The sequence below is a fragment of the Arvicanthis niloticus genome, chromosome 5 (genome assembly GCF_011762505.2).
Source record: "Arvicanthis niloticus isolate mArvNil1 chromosome 5, mArvNil1.pat.X, whole genome shotgun sequence".
Lineage (NCBI taxonomy): Eukaryota > Metazoa > Chordata > Mammalia > Rodentia > Muridae > Arvicanthis > Arvicanthis niloticus.
In genome coordinates, this window is record NC_047662.1 from 51,466,844 (window position 1) to 51,484,330 (window position 17,487).

General features: G+C 38.7%; 2 protein-coding genes across 11 annotated transcripts in view; one reads left to right on the plus strand and one right to left on the minus strand.

The window, feature by feature from the left end:
* Positions 1-9,965, plus strand: part of Itgb3bp (integrin subunit beta 3 binding protein) — a 47,755-nt gene extending 37,790 nt beyond the window's left edge. For 7 of the 9 annotated variants that reach the window (XM_034503191.2, XM_076934621.1, XM_076934622.1 and 4 more), the window contains one exon: positions 8,612-9,965. In XM_034503191.2, coding sequence (XP_034359082.1) covers positions 8,612-8,691 — 80 coding nt within the window. In that variant the 3' untranslated portion in view covers positions 8,692-9,965. Of the gene's footprint in view, positions 1-6,352; positions 6,401-8,611 lie in introns of all 9 variants that reach the window. The other 2 variants (XM_076934618.1, XM_034503190.2) reach the window with 1 other exon arrangement.
* Positions 9,966-12,311: 2,346 nt separating this feature from the next.
* The window catches only part of Alg6 (ALG6 alpha-1,3-glucosyltransferase), a 39,381-nt gene continuing 34,205 nt past the window's right edge, over positions 12,312-17,487 (minus strand). For both annotated transcript variants that reach the window (XM_034501683.2, XM_076934616.1), the window contains exon 15: positions 12,312-13,870. In XM_034501683.2, coding sequence (XP_034357574.1) covers positions 13,673-13,870 — 198 coding nt within the window. In that variant the 3' untranslated portion in view covers positions 12,312-13,672. The remainder of the gene's footprint in view (positions 13,871-17,487) is intronic.

Consider the following 17,487-nt stretch of genomic DNA (forward strand, 5'->3'; position numbering starts at 1 on the left):
AAACAAGAGGTAAAGAAATCCAAAAGGCAGTTGAAAACAACCCTCTCCTACAGGAGGCTGTAATAAGGAAACTACATGCAAACCAAGCTGTTATGTTCTTCTAGAAAGTTTATCAAAAAAGATGGGAAAAGAAAGTCTTGAAGTGGGAAAAGAGGGCAACAGAAGATAATTATTTTTTCTAAGAGGAATGAAAGAAGCCCTAGCCAAAGCTTGCATACTAGTCCTTGAATGCCCAGCCTAGCCTGGGTGAGCATGGAAGGACAGTGGGTCTTCTGTGCCTGGAGCTCCCTGTCCCCCTGAATGGCTAGCCATCATTGCCTTTCCCAATCCATTACCACCTCAGTCTTGGATCTGGGGTCTAAGCATAAGCTCAGAGTCCTCTCTATTCTTGGGGATACTATAACCTTAAGGATGACACAGATCTCTGTAGAAGAACTGACCTCCATCTCCTGAGAAACTGGGGGCAGGGGCAGTTTTGCCTCTATAACCCACTGTTGTCTAACCCATAGCATAAGAAGTGACAGCAAACCAACTCTAGAATCTAAGTTCTCTTCCAGTCTTTCTCCAGATTCCTACTTTTTATCACCTTACATCGTGGATGGGGACCCCAAGGATGAGCAGGAGGCTTGGGACATAGGAACATGGCAATAGTCACTAAGGAATACCAAGTATATTGGGGACTTATGTCTGTTCCTCTACAGACCCTGGCTCTCAGCAGATCCCACCTTCTAAACAGTGAGTCGATCTGATTCAGGTCCTTCTTTGTGGTTTTGAAGTGTATTGATTGCTAGGTTTCTGCATATAGTCCCAGGGTACTTGCTCTGAGGTTTCTGTAGGTGTGATTGATGGAGGGCCTGGAACCACCAAGCCACTAAACAGCAGTGGTCTTTTTTAAAATGCCATACTCAGGCTGTTCCTGCTGAGTGCTGCTTTGGTCAGGTGCCCAGCAGAGACCTCCTTGTTCTTTATGACTGAATAATACTCTGTTGTGTGTAGAAGAATGAGACTTTTAATATTATGACATGAATGTCACTCAGCAGTCTCTGCAAGTGGAGCCGGCCCTTGGCTAGTGATATTTTAGGCTAGCATCCTTAAGTACAAGCAACAACCATATACTGAGTACTGGTAATTTCTGTGTTCCCAGTCCTAAGCTTAGCAGATTTTACAGTAATATTACTAGTTATTTTCACTGTCATTATGGACAGTAAACAAATACACAAAATCCATTAACTTGACCAAAGACACTGGCACTTAATTTACAAAGCAGAGACTCAATCTAAAGGTCAGATGACTCAGAAAGTCTGGCCTTTCCATGATTTCATGTTCCTTCCAAAAACAAGTGAACTCAGCTAGTCACCCTAGTTTTCAAATTATACATAAATATAAGTGACACTGGTTCACCCAGTCTAATATGTTTGAGTGGGCTTAACTTGAACAGTAATCTTCAGTAGAAATAGCAAATTCCAGTCAGATACAGAGGTCAGCCACATTATACAAGGTTAACAACCAGGGCAAGATGCCTCCAAAGCTCTTGTAGAGGGGTAGGCTCCTGTGCCTCCCGCTGGCACTGTGCCACAGAGTCTCACACAAGGGAGTGTTTACAAGGTTAGGGGTCTTCTCTCCTGTAGCTTTTCATGGCTTCAGTGTTGTTTGTCATAGATTCACTTTTCTAACCTCACAAGATTTAGATTATAAGGTGACATTTATATGTTTATTATTTCCCTAGAAGAAGACCTTCTATATTTTCTGTGCCAATGATGTATTTTTCAAAATCCATGCTTTCCTAGAAGTATTAATAGTTAAAACTGACATTTACCAAATTTTGAGAAATGAAGGAAAAAAATCTCAGGTGATTAGTTAACAAAATTATTACATTTAATTCATCTATTGAGGGGTATACCATGGCACACTTGAAGGCATCAGCAGGCAAATTACAGGAATCCCTCTATCATGTAGCTCTTGGGGATCAATCTCAGGTTATCAGTTTTTGGCAACAAGGACCTTAACCCACTGAGCTATCTCACTAGCCCTCAAATAATTTTAAAGAACTTTCTAGAAGTATTAATAATCCATGACTAAAATCTTCAAGGGGTTTGGAGAGTAAGTATTGTCATTCCTTCAGTTATACACTGCAGCTCAATTCTTTGTGCATTTATGCAAGAACAGCCTCCTAGCTATTGTGTTATTTTTAGACATACAGACTGAATTGTCCCTTGTCAGGCTTCTACAGGGTTGTTTCTTTCATTCATAGGAGAAACTGCACCACTAAATTATATTTTGAAATTTCTAGTAAGCATTAGTTATTTGTTGTGACTTAAATAAAAACTTAATTTAAAAACCTGTTTTCATAATATGCATCAATATTGCCATGCCTAATTACCACTTCTTTGCTCTGATAATCCTCCATTTCCACTTGGCATGAGCTATAGTAGCTCTTTATGTTTTCTAAGGCACTAAAAGTTCTTCATTTTCCAACTCATGTCCACATGCTTCCTTGGAGTTTGAATCTGAGCTCTTGCACTTTACTGGATGCTTTTCCTGCCGCTGTCTCTGGTTCCTACCATGCATATCTTCAGTATGGGCTACTACAGGAAGAGGAGAATCTGTGTGACACTCCAGGGATAAGTAAACAGGCATATGGCAGGTCCTGTGTGTGAGGCTTCATGGAACTAAGAGAAACCTGAAGAGGTCACTCACCCTTTAATAAGAACTAGACCTATGAATCTGAATGCCTTGCCAGACTATGTGAATAACAGGCTCTCTTCTGCTAAACTCGAGGTTCTTAAACAAAGGAAGGCTTCTTTTGGTTACTCAGGATATAAGACTAAGTTCACATTCCTTAAAAATATTGGCTTTATGACTATTAGGAAAATAATGAAATGAAAGACTCCTTGTCTGTTAGAGTTAGATGTGAATTTTCATAATTATTTTAAATTTGTTATGCTGAAGATCTAAGACATCTGACTGTTCAGTGGTCCGAGACTGGTGATGGGTGTCACACTATGATCACATGGTGAGGCATGAAATGTATTTGCTTTACACAATCAACCCTACTAAAAACAACCTCATACAGATATTTCTTAGTCAATAGATGGCATTCTGTAGCACTTGGCATTTCCATTTTTTCTAGAGATATTAAAAAATGCCACCATTGTTTGTCTGTGACGAGGACTTCCAGTAAACAAAATGTTTTTGAAAAGAATGTAAGCAAATTGTAGAGCAGCTGCCAAGATAAGAAATCAAGAGACTCAGTTTCAGTCCAAAACACATTTTATGTTTTGAGAATAATTGTGTAGGTTGCAGAATGCATATTTCAAATGCTGCATAACCATCTGAACTTTACAATGTTCAAAAAAGGTAATTGTTTCAGCTATTTATAATAGAAACTATTTCAGAACTTCTAGCTCTGGTCTTCTGAAAAGGGCGCAGACTGTGTTTTCTTTAGTTAACTTGCATTGTAAAATGCATGTTGGCTACAGGATTCTGAATCTATCACATCCTTTAGGCTATAGGGCAAGCGAACCCCTGTGCTGACACCATAAAGTAGTTTGATGTGGCCTTGCCACCATTTCTAGCCACCACTGGGGTATTTTTTAACTAAATGTTACACTTCTCGCAATTCAGTCTTGAAAAAAATACTCATTATGTTAGCCAAATACTCTGACTTCTTGAAGACTTCTGCCCTCTTGGCATTTCATCTTTGATCTTAAATATTGTGCAGCATCTTTTTTTTTTTCGCAAATACTTTAGTTTTAAAAGCACTCAGATTTGAGTTTGAATTCTCTTTAAAATTCCCCTCTATGCTTTCATGGATTTATTTGGAGATAGCTGTTAATTTTGACATCACAGATTCACATTAATGTACATTGTAGCTCTCGGTCCTTCATGTGGACTCACTGTTGTGCATGCTGTCCATGGGTCAGACCTCTCTGTGGATAGTGTTACAGTTCTTGCTTTACGCCCGTCATCATTGTTCGGGGACTACGACCAACTGATAAGAATGCCGACTTAAGATTTGTCTTGGATGTGAGGAAAGCAGAACAGGGTTACTTTTTTTTTCAAAGCCTTTTACATAATTTTCTTCCATGATTTAAATTTTTATACTTTACTTAAAGTATGATAATTTTTCTTTTGAAAGAAATCTGTAGCAAATGTTATACTTTTGGACTCACTTAATAGCAATTATGTGTTTAAAAGGTGTAAATAACTTGCAAGCAGACAGTACAAATATCCAGGTGTTCTTATGTGCTGATGACAACAAAATTGAAAAGAAAGACTGTAATAATTCTGACTGGTTTTCTCTGCAGAAGATATTGATTATTTGTGTGTGGTGAGAGATTTGGAAAATTCAATTAAAGGAGTTGTGCAAAGGTTTCATAAATTTCCCTTCTACAGCGTGTACACAGACATTGTTGCCTTTTAAATCAATGCAGCACTTCACAATATATTTTCTTTGAAACATAAAAATAAATAACATTTAAACAGTTCTGCTTACTACAGAAACAAATTTTATTTTCTGTGAAGCATTTAGTCATGTGCTACCACTGACTCGGACCCATTTGCCAGCTGTAACAAATTTTATAGACACTTCCCTGGAGACATAGCTCACGTACTGTGAATTTTTAAATGAACAAATGGTGAAGAAGGGGTGTCAGCAATATAAAAATTGATCAGTTAAAAGATAAAAGCATAAGTAAAGAGATTTGTATGGTGGCCTTAATAGGTTTTATTAAATAAAAATACTATAAAAAGACAGTAATGAATAGACTAAGGACTGACTGTTCTTGAGGAGGAGAAGAATTATCCTGGCACATTTATAGAAATTGGTTTTTTGTTGCCTGACAGGTGAACATTTTCCATTTTAACCCTGAAAAGCAGTCAGAAAAACTAACCTCATCCCCAAGACTTACATCAAATTGCTCCGTGGCATACATATTTTAGACACCTAAGTAACAAAGTATATTTGCATTATTATATAGTTAATTATGTTAGGTGGTTTGCTGTCTATCAAAGACTCAAAAGAGGAGGGAGGTCATTTGTATTCTCACTTAGTTGCAGCCCACGGAATTCCTGGGCTCCTGCTGCTTTCCTTCTCATAAACTGCTTTTCTTCCTTCTCTGCCTCCAAGTCTCCTGCTTATCTCACTGTAAAGTCAGTCTCAAATGGACCGTCCTCTGGGAAGCTCACCATTCTCCTGAGTGAAGCACAATTGTTTCATGTCGTAGGCTTCCATGGACCCTGTCAACTGTTAATTGTGTTTGTGTAGTGCATTGTCACTTGGATTACTGGCCTTCTTGTGGACTCTTCTGTGTTACAGCCCCAGAGTCTCACCCAGCATCTGGAGAGAGGGGGCTGGGGTGCAACTACAGCATCTACTTAGAACCCAGATTAACTGTCCCTTATATGAGTGAATGGATGGATAAATGTCCAGTCTAAGTACCTATCAAAGCTAGATGCCTTGTAGCACAAGAAGTGTTGCCTGATTCCAAGAATTATCTAAACATTTTCAAACACTTAAATTTTTTTTAGTTTTGTTGGGTTGGTTGACGTGTTTTTTGAGACAAGGTCTCGCTGTGTAGTCCTGGCTAACCTAGAACTTGCTATGTAGATCAGGCTGACCTCAAACTCACAGAGATCCACTTGCCTCTGCCTCCCAAGTGCTGTAATTAAAGGGTCAAATACTTATGGTTGCCCTCTTTATGTCCTTCATTAATTTAATGTTTATAGAATATCTGTTATGAATTAGTCTTTTGGCCTTAGGGATACCAACAAAACAACCAAACATTACAGACCTCATCCTTCCCTCAGGAACGTAGAGCCCAGCACAAAGGGCAGATAACCATAGTGAAGTGTGAAAGAATAGCAACAGCATCACACTGATACTCTTTGGTATGATGTACAAGGCATATAACAGATTTCCTGGCTATTATCATTTTAAGATGTATATTCTGAAGTAGAGCCTATGAGATGTTAAAATAAAAATTATAAAGCCCAAACTTGTTTATTATGTAAAATAAAAGTTTTTAAAATGATTTATCTATTTTGAGTTTACGTGTATTGGTGTTTTCCTGACATATGTAAATGCACCTCATGCATGCAGTACCCACAGGATACTGAAGAGGGAGTCCGATCCCTTAGAGCTGGAGCTGGAACCAGTTGTAAGCGGCTGTATGAGTACTGAGATCCAAACCTGGGTCTTTGCAAGAGCAGTCAGTGCTCTTAACTGCTGCACCATCTCTCCAGCCTCCAACTTTATTTTAATTTCACTTGACTCAATATTTACTTTTGTATCATATAGTGTGGCAAGTTATTTTCAATTGTTTTCTGAAAAAAAGTCTCTTTTTTCACATAGAGCATCATCTTGACAGCTTTGAATTCCTTAAAGCCATTTTGAACTGAGGTAATGTCTTGCTTCTCTAACTCAGCTAACCTTGTTAAATTTCACTGTTTTGTTCATGTAAAAGCATTTTATTTACATTGTAAGATTTTATTAATTAGTTATAGCTTTCCTTTAAAGCAATTATATTGTTTTGTAAAGATAACATTTTTCCAGTAGCTAACTCTACCATAAAGACTATCACCGCTGGGCAGTGGTGGCACATGCTTTTAATCCCAGCACTTGGGAGGCAGAGGCAGGTGGATTTCTGAGTTCAAGGCCAGCCTGGTCTACAGATTGAGTTTCAGGACAGCTAGGGCAACACAGAGAAACCCTGTCTCGAAACTCCACCCCACCCCCAAAAAAAGACTGTATCACCATGCCATGCTATGATGTGTTCAGAACTTCATTAGATGGAATAGCCTTGCTTGCTCTGGGCATTTACTTCATCTCATCTGCACCTCTGGCTGGCTCACCCTGGTGAAGAGTGCTTCCATCCCATGAGTAGACCACACCTCAGGGCCACACTGTCCTAAGTATAGTTACTTCATCACCTCTCCCTAGTTGTTCTTCATGCTTCCTTTCTAGGGCTTATAGCACGCAGCTTGGGAAAGAACTTAAAACACATTCACAAGTGTTATGATCTAAAAGCATTTTAGATGCTAGGACAGACAAAATTTTGAGCTACACTAAATCACACAAGTTCAGACTCTTCGTTTTAGGGTTCTGACCCACTGCACAAATACTATAACTCTAATGAGGATCACAGTTATCAGTTTGAAGAAACAGATAATGTCCTGTAGGGCAAGCCTCTCTGGCACAAAAATGTTAGCAATTAACATGGACAAGGTCTCAAAGCATAGTGGAGTCCACTGGAATCCACTATATGGAATTTAACCTTGAACTCCATGTACTGCCCCAAACTAGAGGCAAAGCTTAATTTCTAAGTCTCTGAAGACCATAGAGCAGCCTTCTGCTCATGACTGAAGCTGGGCTGGCGAGGACGGGTGTCTCCTGACCACATGAGACAGGAAGCACAAAGGCCCATGAACTTGAAATAGGCAGTGATAGTGAAACTACACATGAGAAAGAATGGTGTGTAAAATTAATGACCTATAATATCAGTAAAATGTAGGCCAGTAAATGTTCTGGATTCTGCCTTTCATGAGGTGTAGAGCCAAGGAAAAGTTGATAATGGTTATAAACATTGCTTTCTGCTGTGAGTACCAGTGAAGAAAAAGCAGTATTAGAAAATTCACAACAGACATACATCGACTCAGGAAAGTGTGACAAGGTAATTAGTTAGAGACTGAGGACTTCACACCAACTCTAGCCTAGTGGAGTGCACACAGCTGCAGCCTCAACACTTGAGCAGCAGAGGTACACACTTGGGCTTTATAGCCTCGAGGAGGTCTTAAAGGTGGGTGGGGCTACCCTACTAATTTACATTACATCACCTCTATCCAGGAGCCACTTACACTCTAGTGACAGATGCCATGTACTTAGCAGATGGATGAACTGAAAACCTGTTTTTGGTTTCTCCTTTAAAAAAAAAAAAAAATACAGGGTTCCATAATATAGCCAGGCCTGACCTCAGTCCTCCCCCTTCACCATCCTGAATGCTGGGCACGTACAACCACACATGGCTCCAAAAACATGGGAAATTTCAATAGCTTGTATAAATATGCAGAAAGAAGTATGTAATCACAAAATATCAAAAAGCAAGACTAAGAGGAAGGGTTCAGGCAACACGGACAGTTATCAGGCTCAGATAATCAGATGGCCAAGCAACAGAGATTGTAAGACAGCAAGTGTCTCAAGAATACCTTAGAATATGTGGTTACTGTGAATGAGGTACACTGCCACACCTGTTGTACATAACATAAATCTTACTAAGTTTTCTGCTTGGTCCTGGATTTGACCTCAAAATCTTTTTTACTATTTCTCCCAACAACCAGAGTTGACTTTCTAATGAAAACCTTTTTTTTTTTTTTTTTTTTTTGGCAGTGTGGTGTCTGGTGTTAGAAAAAAATAATAGCTTTCTAAAATCCAAAGATGTCTGATACCATAACTACCTAGCTTTGACCCTATACATGCCTACGTGCCTTGGTTCCCTCACACTGAATTTTAAGTGAGGATTGTGATGCTACTTTGTAAGAATAAACTGAACTATTAGCCTAACTAGTATCTCCTTTATTGTAGCATTTTTAATGAGTGCTTTTCTCTCCTTTATAGTGTTATCTTCAAGTCTGACAACTGTGTCAACCTGCCTGGATACTAGTCAAGCCATAAGAATGCAGAGCAGACTGAAGTAAAGAGTCAGTGAAAGACTGTCAAGTTTGCAACCCATCTCATAAGACAGGTAGAAGATATGTTGATTATTCTAAATAGGAAAAAATAAAGGTGTCCATTGTGCACTGCCTTTCTGTGCAAAAATCTGTGTATATGCCTGTATGTATGTTTGTGGGAGCGGGTATATATTTACCATGACATATGTATGGAGCTCAGAGGACAACCTCAGGTGGCAGTGCATTTTCCATATTAAGAAAGGGTTTCTTGTTCAAATATATACACCAATTGAGCCGGGCTGTGAGCTTCCATTGCGTGCTGGGAGTCTATGTGCATGCTGCTGCCTCTAGCTTTATATGGGTTCTAGCAGTCAAATGCAGGTTCTCACACAGAGCCATCTCCCAAGCCCACCACTGCTATGACTTCTAACCGCTGATGAAAATGAAGGAAAAGAGCCACATGCCTGCAGGAAGGTTTCAGTCAGCAGTTGCCACTGTCTTCCCTGACACAGTGCTCCTAAGTCTAAATGAGATTCTGTCACCACTAGGAGTCCCCAGTGGGACACACTGAATAAGAATCTGTCATAGTCACCACACCCCACTTCTTGGCAGCTGTTGAAGGAAGCACCTGCTAGAGGCCCCTTAAGGCATGTAGACAAAGGCATCTAAATTGTGTTTTCAGTGGATCATACTGGAGTATCAAAATCCTCTCAAATGTATTTCTCATATTTCTTTACACAAAGAATGCTGTCAGAATAGCCAGACGAATGTGTGAAGGTGAATCTTGCTCAGAAGACACAAAAAATAAGTAAATGGGAACTTATCATTGTACCAAATTACATGGCAAATAGCATTGAAATCATTCTTTAAGTGATGTATGAGATGTATGTTAATTTGGAAATTCGTGATGATGTAATAACCATCTTCTGTATCCCAAAGGCACTTAGAAGAAATGCGCTCACTGTGAACAGTGTGTGCATCTGCCTGATCATATTTAAGGCACAGAAGAAATGTGTGTAATTAATCTGCCCAGTAAATACCAACTTGTAGCACTAGGCAGGTGCAAGTCTAGATAAAATTTCTTGCAGCTAATTTAAACTTTCTGCACACACCAGTAGATAATCTCAATGTAAATAATACATTTCTTCCTGACTCTTTAATGTAAGCCTTGCAGTACAGGAGTCTTGGCTTAGATACGGTGTATCACATGTTTCTATATATTTTTAACATTTCTGGCTAGAATTATGAGTCTAGTTTGTACTTATTGGAACTCACAATAAACCAGCAATCAGCTTTCCCCATGTATAGTTCCGGCTACTTATTAATTTACAGGTTATTTTATGCTTATTGAAAATTTAGAAGTGTGTTGAGGAACTGGTGTCTTGGGTGTGTATTGTTCCACTCTAGGGACCATTGTCTATGCTTACAGAGAAAATAACTGTGAATCTCTTAAGATTTCATATATTTAGAAAACACTGAAATGAACTATCAATACAGGTATCTAAATATAAGTTGAAGCGAATTCAAACTTTAATGAATGTAAAGAAAATACCTTTACTATAGGGCAAGTACATGGTCCCTTCCAGGTTTTTTGAAGCATTAACTTAGATGTGTGCTTCTCTGTGTGTGTTACAATGTGTGTGCTATCAGGATAAAGAGGGAAAGGGAAGTCAGCCCTATAACATGGTTTCTAAAGCGTTTATACTTGACCTGAGCTGCAAGGAAAAAAACGCCTTGGCACTTGTCCTAAGGTTTGACAAAAATAGTCTAACATGTTACTTGATTCTATTACATTTTGAAAATAAAAGTTTTGTGAAACAAAAGTCAAGGTTAAAAAGAACTTATTTTTCACTTAGAAACATTTCAGATTGGTATCTTACAGTGTTTTTTAAACTTATTACTATAAATGACATTGGCACTAAGCAGTAGTTCAATCAACTATTCAACCTAACTGCCTTCTAGGTTTTCAGGAACTATTTAAGCAAGATTCTTTTTATATCTGTCTGCGAAATATCAAGAATACTTACTGATATGTCTTCAAATATAATGTTAATAAAAATATAGTAATATAGATTGTTCTAACATTGAAAACTAGGGTGCAAGCCAAAACATTTTATAAAGTACCCTGAATTAGAGACTGAGGAGTTAAGGAGCAGGCTGCTTTCAGATGTAATGAGTTAGGTAGGTATGTGCTTATGGGGGTTGCTGTATGTTTGACTTCTTGATACACTGAGCATTTGCCTTTCAGAACAGCTGGGTCTGCTGAGAATCACTTCCCAGTTCTGTTCACTGTAGATCAGATGACTCTCGCTTTATCACCCTTAGAGGCCATGTGAAGGACAAAGCAGAAAGATCCACACACAAAACTAATGTTTATATGGTGGGATTGGGGAGGGATGCACCTAGCCCTGATCCTCTAAAGAACAGAGAAGAAACAACTTGAGAACTGGAACTATTGAGTTCCTCCAGCCATTCTTTAGTTGTAATCTGTCCATCTTTTGGTCCCTCCTATAGAACAGTGGGCTGTTTGGCCACCTAGGCTTTTAAAAGGCTTTTTTTTTTTTTCTCCCTCACTGTGGTTGACAAATTTTCTCCTCTACCTAAGGACTGAAAGGATAATGATTCTGGGATGCTTTATATGATAGGAACCTATACCCTATTCTCTTCATTACTTTAAGAAGCAAACCTAAGTACATGAGGAGTGGAGAAAGGTGCATGTCTCAACAATGCCTCTTCACTCTCCAGTGTATCTGAAAAGAACAGAAGTCTTCATCTTTGACAGGGAAGACAATGAGGCTTCTGATCTTTACTTAATTTAGTGTTAGATTCTATTAAAACATCCTGTGACCAGAGGTTAGCTGAGAGGCTGACATTTTCTAGGGAGGAGCTGGTGCTTTGGAAGCTGCCTACAGCAAGCACAAAGCACACTGTGTCTGACTTTGTTTTGTTTTTTAAAACAGGATTTCATGTAGCTCAGGCTACCCTCAAACTTGTGCTCCTCCTGCTTGTAGCTACCAAGTGCTAAGATGACTAGTGTGTACCAACAGGCCTAGCTTTATGTGCATTCTAACTGGTTTCTACTGGATATGAGTTATTGACTTACATTGCTCATTGTAACTCTCCTTTAACTGATGGGAACTTGCTATGGTTAGACTAAATCATCTGAAAAAAAATGTATCTTTATTGACAGAATTTATGTACACAACAGACACTGAATCTGGCATTACATTAGACTTAATACTTTTATTTTGGAGTTGCTCTACTGAATTCCTGAGATTTTAATGGAAATCAGCATTTCTGTGTTAAACTCAGATACATTATTATTGAAGATAAAAAAAGGTTCAGGTAAAAGCAGCCAGGATGCTGGCTGCTGGGCCCAGCAGTTACAGATAGTGACCACAGGCAGTGACGCAGTGATATTGCCTGCTGATTCTGCAGCCACCAAGGCTGCCTCTCTGTGCTGACCTTGACCCTGAAGTCCTCATGCACATTTGCTTTGTCAGACTGAGAAATACGTATTTTCTAGCATCAGCCTATGGATAGACAGCCATGTCCAGAACCAATTCTTTATACCACTTTAGAATATGCCATTTAATGACTTAATGCTCTAGTGACTACATTATGAAAGAAATACACTCAAAAGAGGCTAGTGGTAAAGTGACTTTAATTTTTGTCAAAGACTAAATAAACAGCTTTCCTGTGAAAGTAAAACACAATACATTATTTTTAACATTGATATGGGTGAAGGGATAACCCTACCAATATGACAAAGCCAGTGTGAGGCATGATTTGAATACACAGCTATGGCAGTGGAAACCTTAAACGAGGTAACAGAAAGGGAGATGAAGTCCTTGAATAAGGTAGTTTTAATTTAGAATGACTCTAGAAATTTAGAATTAATTATTATGAGTGACTAAAAAGACTTCAAGCTTCTGAGATTTATATTCAATAAAAGTTCTTTTTAATAAATGGCATCAAGAGATTCTACATTTTTGGAAATAAGAATACCACTTAATCTATAAGCATCCAATTTTGCATATGCAATAATGCATATGCAAATTTCAAACAGCATAATGTACCTTCACAGAAATTAAGAAAAATGTTAATTCCCTGAGATATACCAGATTTATTTTATGTATACAAATACATATATACATATATTTTATGCATATCAGTATGATATCTTCATGCACACCAGAAGAGGGCATTAGATCCCATTAGAGATGGTTGTGAGCCACCATGTGGTTGCTGGGACTTGAGCTCAGGTCCTCTTGAAGAGCAGCCACTCCTCTTAACTGCTAAGCCATCTCTTCTAAATGAGACACTTATCACTTGTAGCCAAACAAGTCAGGTGCTTAATTCTTCCAATAAATTCATTTTACATTTATTAAAGCACACTTTGTCTGACTTTGTTTTGTTTTTTAAAACAGGATTTCATGTAGCTCAGGCTAGCCTCAAACTCATGCTCCTCCTGCTTGTAGTTAGTTATGAAGTTCTAAGATGACCAGTGTGTAAGCAGGCCTAGCCCTATGTGCATTCTGACTGGTCTTAAATTTTAAAACTATATAGAATAAACTTAAAATTTATAAAACACATTCCATTATTAAATACTGGTATTGAGGACATATTTTTTCTCTCCCCCTTTTGTTGAGACAGGTGTCTCATGTAGCCTAGGCTAGCCTCAAACTTGCTATGTATAACCAAAGATAACCTTGAACTATAGGTACCCCTGCCTCTACCTCCTGGTACTGGGATTGCAAATTTGAGCTACTACAACCAGCTGGGATTTTTTTTCTCTTATTTTACCATTTAAATATCTCTGAATACTACCAAAATTACAATATGCTTTACCAAAAAAAATACTTAGAAAACAAATGTTTTGGTCTCTGTATACATTTTGTGTAAATAACAATGCCCTTTCATCATTTCTTTTCCTATAATTCCATGATTGTAAAAATGATATGATCACTTATACATAACAAAAGATTGCATTTGCTTGGGAATGTAGCTAGTCAATTTTCTTCCGATTTCTTCCATTTTTGGAATCCCACATGATTATAATGTTAAAGTATACCAAGAAGAATATAAAGTTTACACAGGACACAAAACATATAAGTACAGAAAACAAGTCTGGTAATTTCTGAGGAGGGTCCAGTGTTACGCTCAAAATCGTCAGAAGGACCATGGTGATGACTGAAGAAAGAAACTGTAAGGGAAAACAGAGTATCACTGAACGGTTCAGACGGTCATGACACAAACTACAATCATCTGGGTAAAATGGAATCTCAACTGAGAAAAATGCCTCCATCGGATGGCCTCGGGCAAGTCTGTAGTGCATTTTCTTGGCAAGCAAGCCAGTGAGCAGCACTTCTCCACAGCTCCACTTGAGTTTCTTCCCTCAATATACTCCAACCCAGATATGTAAGCCAAATAAACCCTTTCCTCCCCAAGCTGCTTTTGGTCATGGCCTGTATCACAGCAACAGAAAACAGACTTAAACAGGTTAGGTAACATTGATTTGTGCTGTATATTAGCAGAACTGAAGAGAGCTGAAGGAGTGTACAATCTGTCCTATAAGCAGATCTCTGACAGACTGTTAAAAACCTCCATGCACATGCATAGGCCATACCCTCAAGCAATTAGAAATTTAAGGAAAACACTTAAATATAAATACCTGTTGTCAAAGCTCTACAGAGAGTTCCCATATGAAGCTAAGCTTTTAATATTTGCCTTTTTGTTTTGGTAGGATTGGGGGGTGGGGGGGCGTGGGAGTACACTTCTGCCGTGTGTGTGTGTGTGTGTGTGTGTGTGTGTGTGTGTGTGTGTGCGTGCGTGTGCGCGTGCGTATTTTGTGTATAAGTCAGAGGGCAATTTGCCAGTCTGTTTTCTCCTTCCATCATATAGGTCCTAGAAGTTAAACTCGGATTTGATGGCAAGTGTCTTTCCCTGCTAAGCCATCCACAGTGGTGGTCCTAGAACCCGTCTTTTTAATGAATATTTTAATGGATATATATGTACACCTGTGTGTGCACATAGTGTGTTCATGCGTGTGAGGGCCCAAGGTTGACACCAGGTGTCTTCTGTCACTCTCAGATCTCTTGCAGAACTTCAAATGCAACAGTTCAGCTAGTCTGGCTAACTCCACCAGGAATCCCAGGGATTCCGATTTTCACATCCCACCATGCTCACTCAGCCTTTCCAAGTTCTGAGAATCTGAACTCTGGTCCCTAGCTATTACAGCAAGCATGGTACCTTCTGAACCAGCTCCCCAGCTCAATACACATTAGGTAACTGTAAATACAGTTTTCTTTAGGACACCTAGTATCCCCCAAGTATTAGGGAGAAGCTAGTGGCAGCAATAAGAAGTATAACCTTCATGCTCTTAGCCATGTGGCTTCACATCAAATTAATCCCATTCCAGCTTGCTTGGATTTAATTTAGACTAAATTCGAGACCTTTACAGTCCCAAATGGCACATAACACCAAAACTTCATCTCCCAACAAGGATTGCTTTATCTCTCTCTTATCTGTATAGTGGGCTGCCTAATTACTTATACCCAAATATTTGAGTTGCCAATTACATATATTTATAAGCATAATTTAGAAGTTACTTAATTAGTCCTCTTTAATAATTGATCTTAGGGCAGGCATATTTATTTATACTATTAGACAGTATTCCAAAGGCAGCTTTTCTTTCAACAATCAATGAATGCATAATGAGAACGTAGTGCATGTACACTATGAAGAACTATTCAGATGTTTAAAGAAGTTGAAATTTGCAGGTAAATGAATAGATCTAGAAAATACTATGAACTCAGACCCCAGAAAGACAAATGTGACACGTTCTCTCTCATATGAGACTCCCGGCTCTAAATGTGACTCATAGTCTAGAGTGACTGCAGAAAACAGGACAGTAAGGAGGACACGGCCAGGCTGGGAGTGTGGGAGAACAATAGAGCAGTGACAGGTACAAGTGATCTGGGTAGGGTGAATGAAAACTAGGGGCCAGGACTCTAGTTAGAGAAGGGGAAGGGAGAGCAACAGAGAAGGGAAAAAAATACTATGTCTGAATAAGTATTAAGGAATCATACTATTAACTACAAAAAGGAAAAGGCCTATTAAACATGTAAGGCTGTGTATAAATATACATATATAGTTCAAATAAAATTTTCCTAGCTGGGCTGATAATGATATCCCCCAAAACCAAGGACCATCTAACAAAAACCAAAATAGTCCCAAGAAGCCTTCTTTTAAGTCTGTGAAGGTTTGTGCAAGAGACTCCCAAAACATTACATGTTAATGCTCTTAACCCTTGACTGTCCCTCAAAAGTAGAAGGTGAGTCCCTGTTGCTGAAGGCACCATGCATTTCAGATGCAGTGCCCAGAGGTCCCAAGCTGGAACTGATTTGAAAGCCTCCTTTAGGAAAACTAGTTTTCATGGTTCAGAAGGTCTCGTGCAAGCTTTCAAAGGAGGGACGAAACCAACAGTCCCACCCAGCCACAACACTGATGAGCCACAACTATGGCCTGGCCACCATGGCACTATAACCCTAAGGGTGCAGTAGTGGCACAGATACCTTGGTGGTAACCAGTAGCTCTCTAACTGGACTTAGCAACAAGAGAGATACCATGCCTGACTCTAGAAACCTAGCCAATACTCAGAGCTAGTGAAGTAATACATCTTGAAAGAGAACCTGTAACTACCACTTTACTAAACCAGCATAATCCCCAACTACATTCTAAATATTTATCCTTAAACCAAGTATAGTCCTCACCCCTCATCAAGGAAACTTCTCTTTGAAGCAGGAGATTGTTACAGAAAAACACAGCCAATTGTGTGTTTAGTTGTAGAGCCCAGTCCTAACGGATAAATTTATTAAACAACTCCCACACTTAAGGCTCTGGAATCATTGCAAAGGCGATGCAAAGATTCTATGAGCCAGAGGATCAGAGAATATGCTGTTGATACCATGTTTCCTAGTAATATCAGAGCTATACCCATAGTCTGACCAACATGGCTACATAAACATAAGCTGAACAAGGACAACAGCAATAGAGATGCATGCTACTGTGGCTGGGGAAAAGTCCACAAGGTCTCAGTCTTATACAAAGAATGACAGGCAAGGAATGCTGGGAATGGGAGAAATATATTTTTCCCCAATGAAGACCACACTACTGGTTATCCAATACCAAATTGTCTCTGAAAACTTACAAATAACATTATTCAGACTGAGCAGGTTGTGCTTATGTGTTTAGTATGTATACACACACATATGTATGTTACAATTCATAGAAAAAAAGACGCCATGAATTTGAAAGACATCAAGGAGGAGTGTTCAGTAGAGTTTGGAGAAAGGAAGGCATGGACAATTATGCAATTATGTTATTCTAAAAAAATAAAAGAAATACTTTTAAAAGGTAGCTTTAAAAAAAACCTGCAGTTACACAAAGTGCCTGAGTTGATGCCAGTTTTCCTCAGTTGGCTGTATAATTAATAAGAATATTTAGGTATCTAACAGTTACTATATACAGCATTCAAATACAAAAGTAACTCCTGAAGTGTGTACTTTGAGGACAATACAGTTTTGAGGTATACTTTCTAATATATTTCCAAATTATTAATTTGGCCAAAAATCCATCATTACAGTCACACAACTCAGTTAGGCTGCAAAGATTTTCAAAGTGACAATGACACCACAGTAGTTCCAGCCTCGTGTCCTCCCATCTCCTGTAATACCCCTGGAGATGGATTTTCTGAAGGGAAAAATGAATTAGTTCACAGAAAGTGGTACCAATGCTTATATATAAGTACTCTTCCATTCA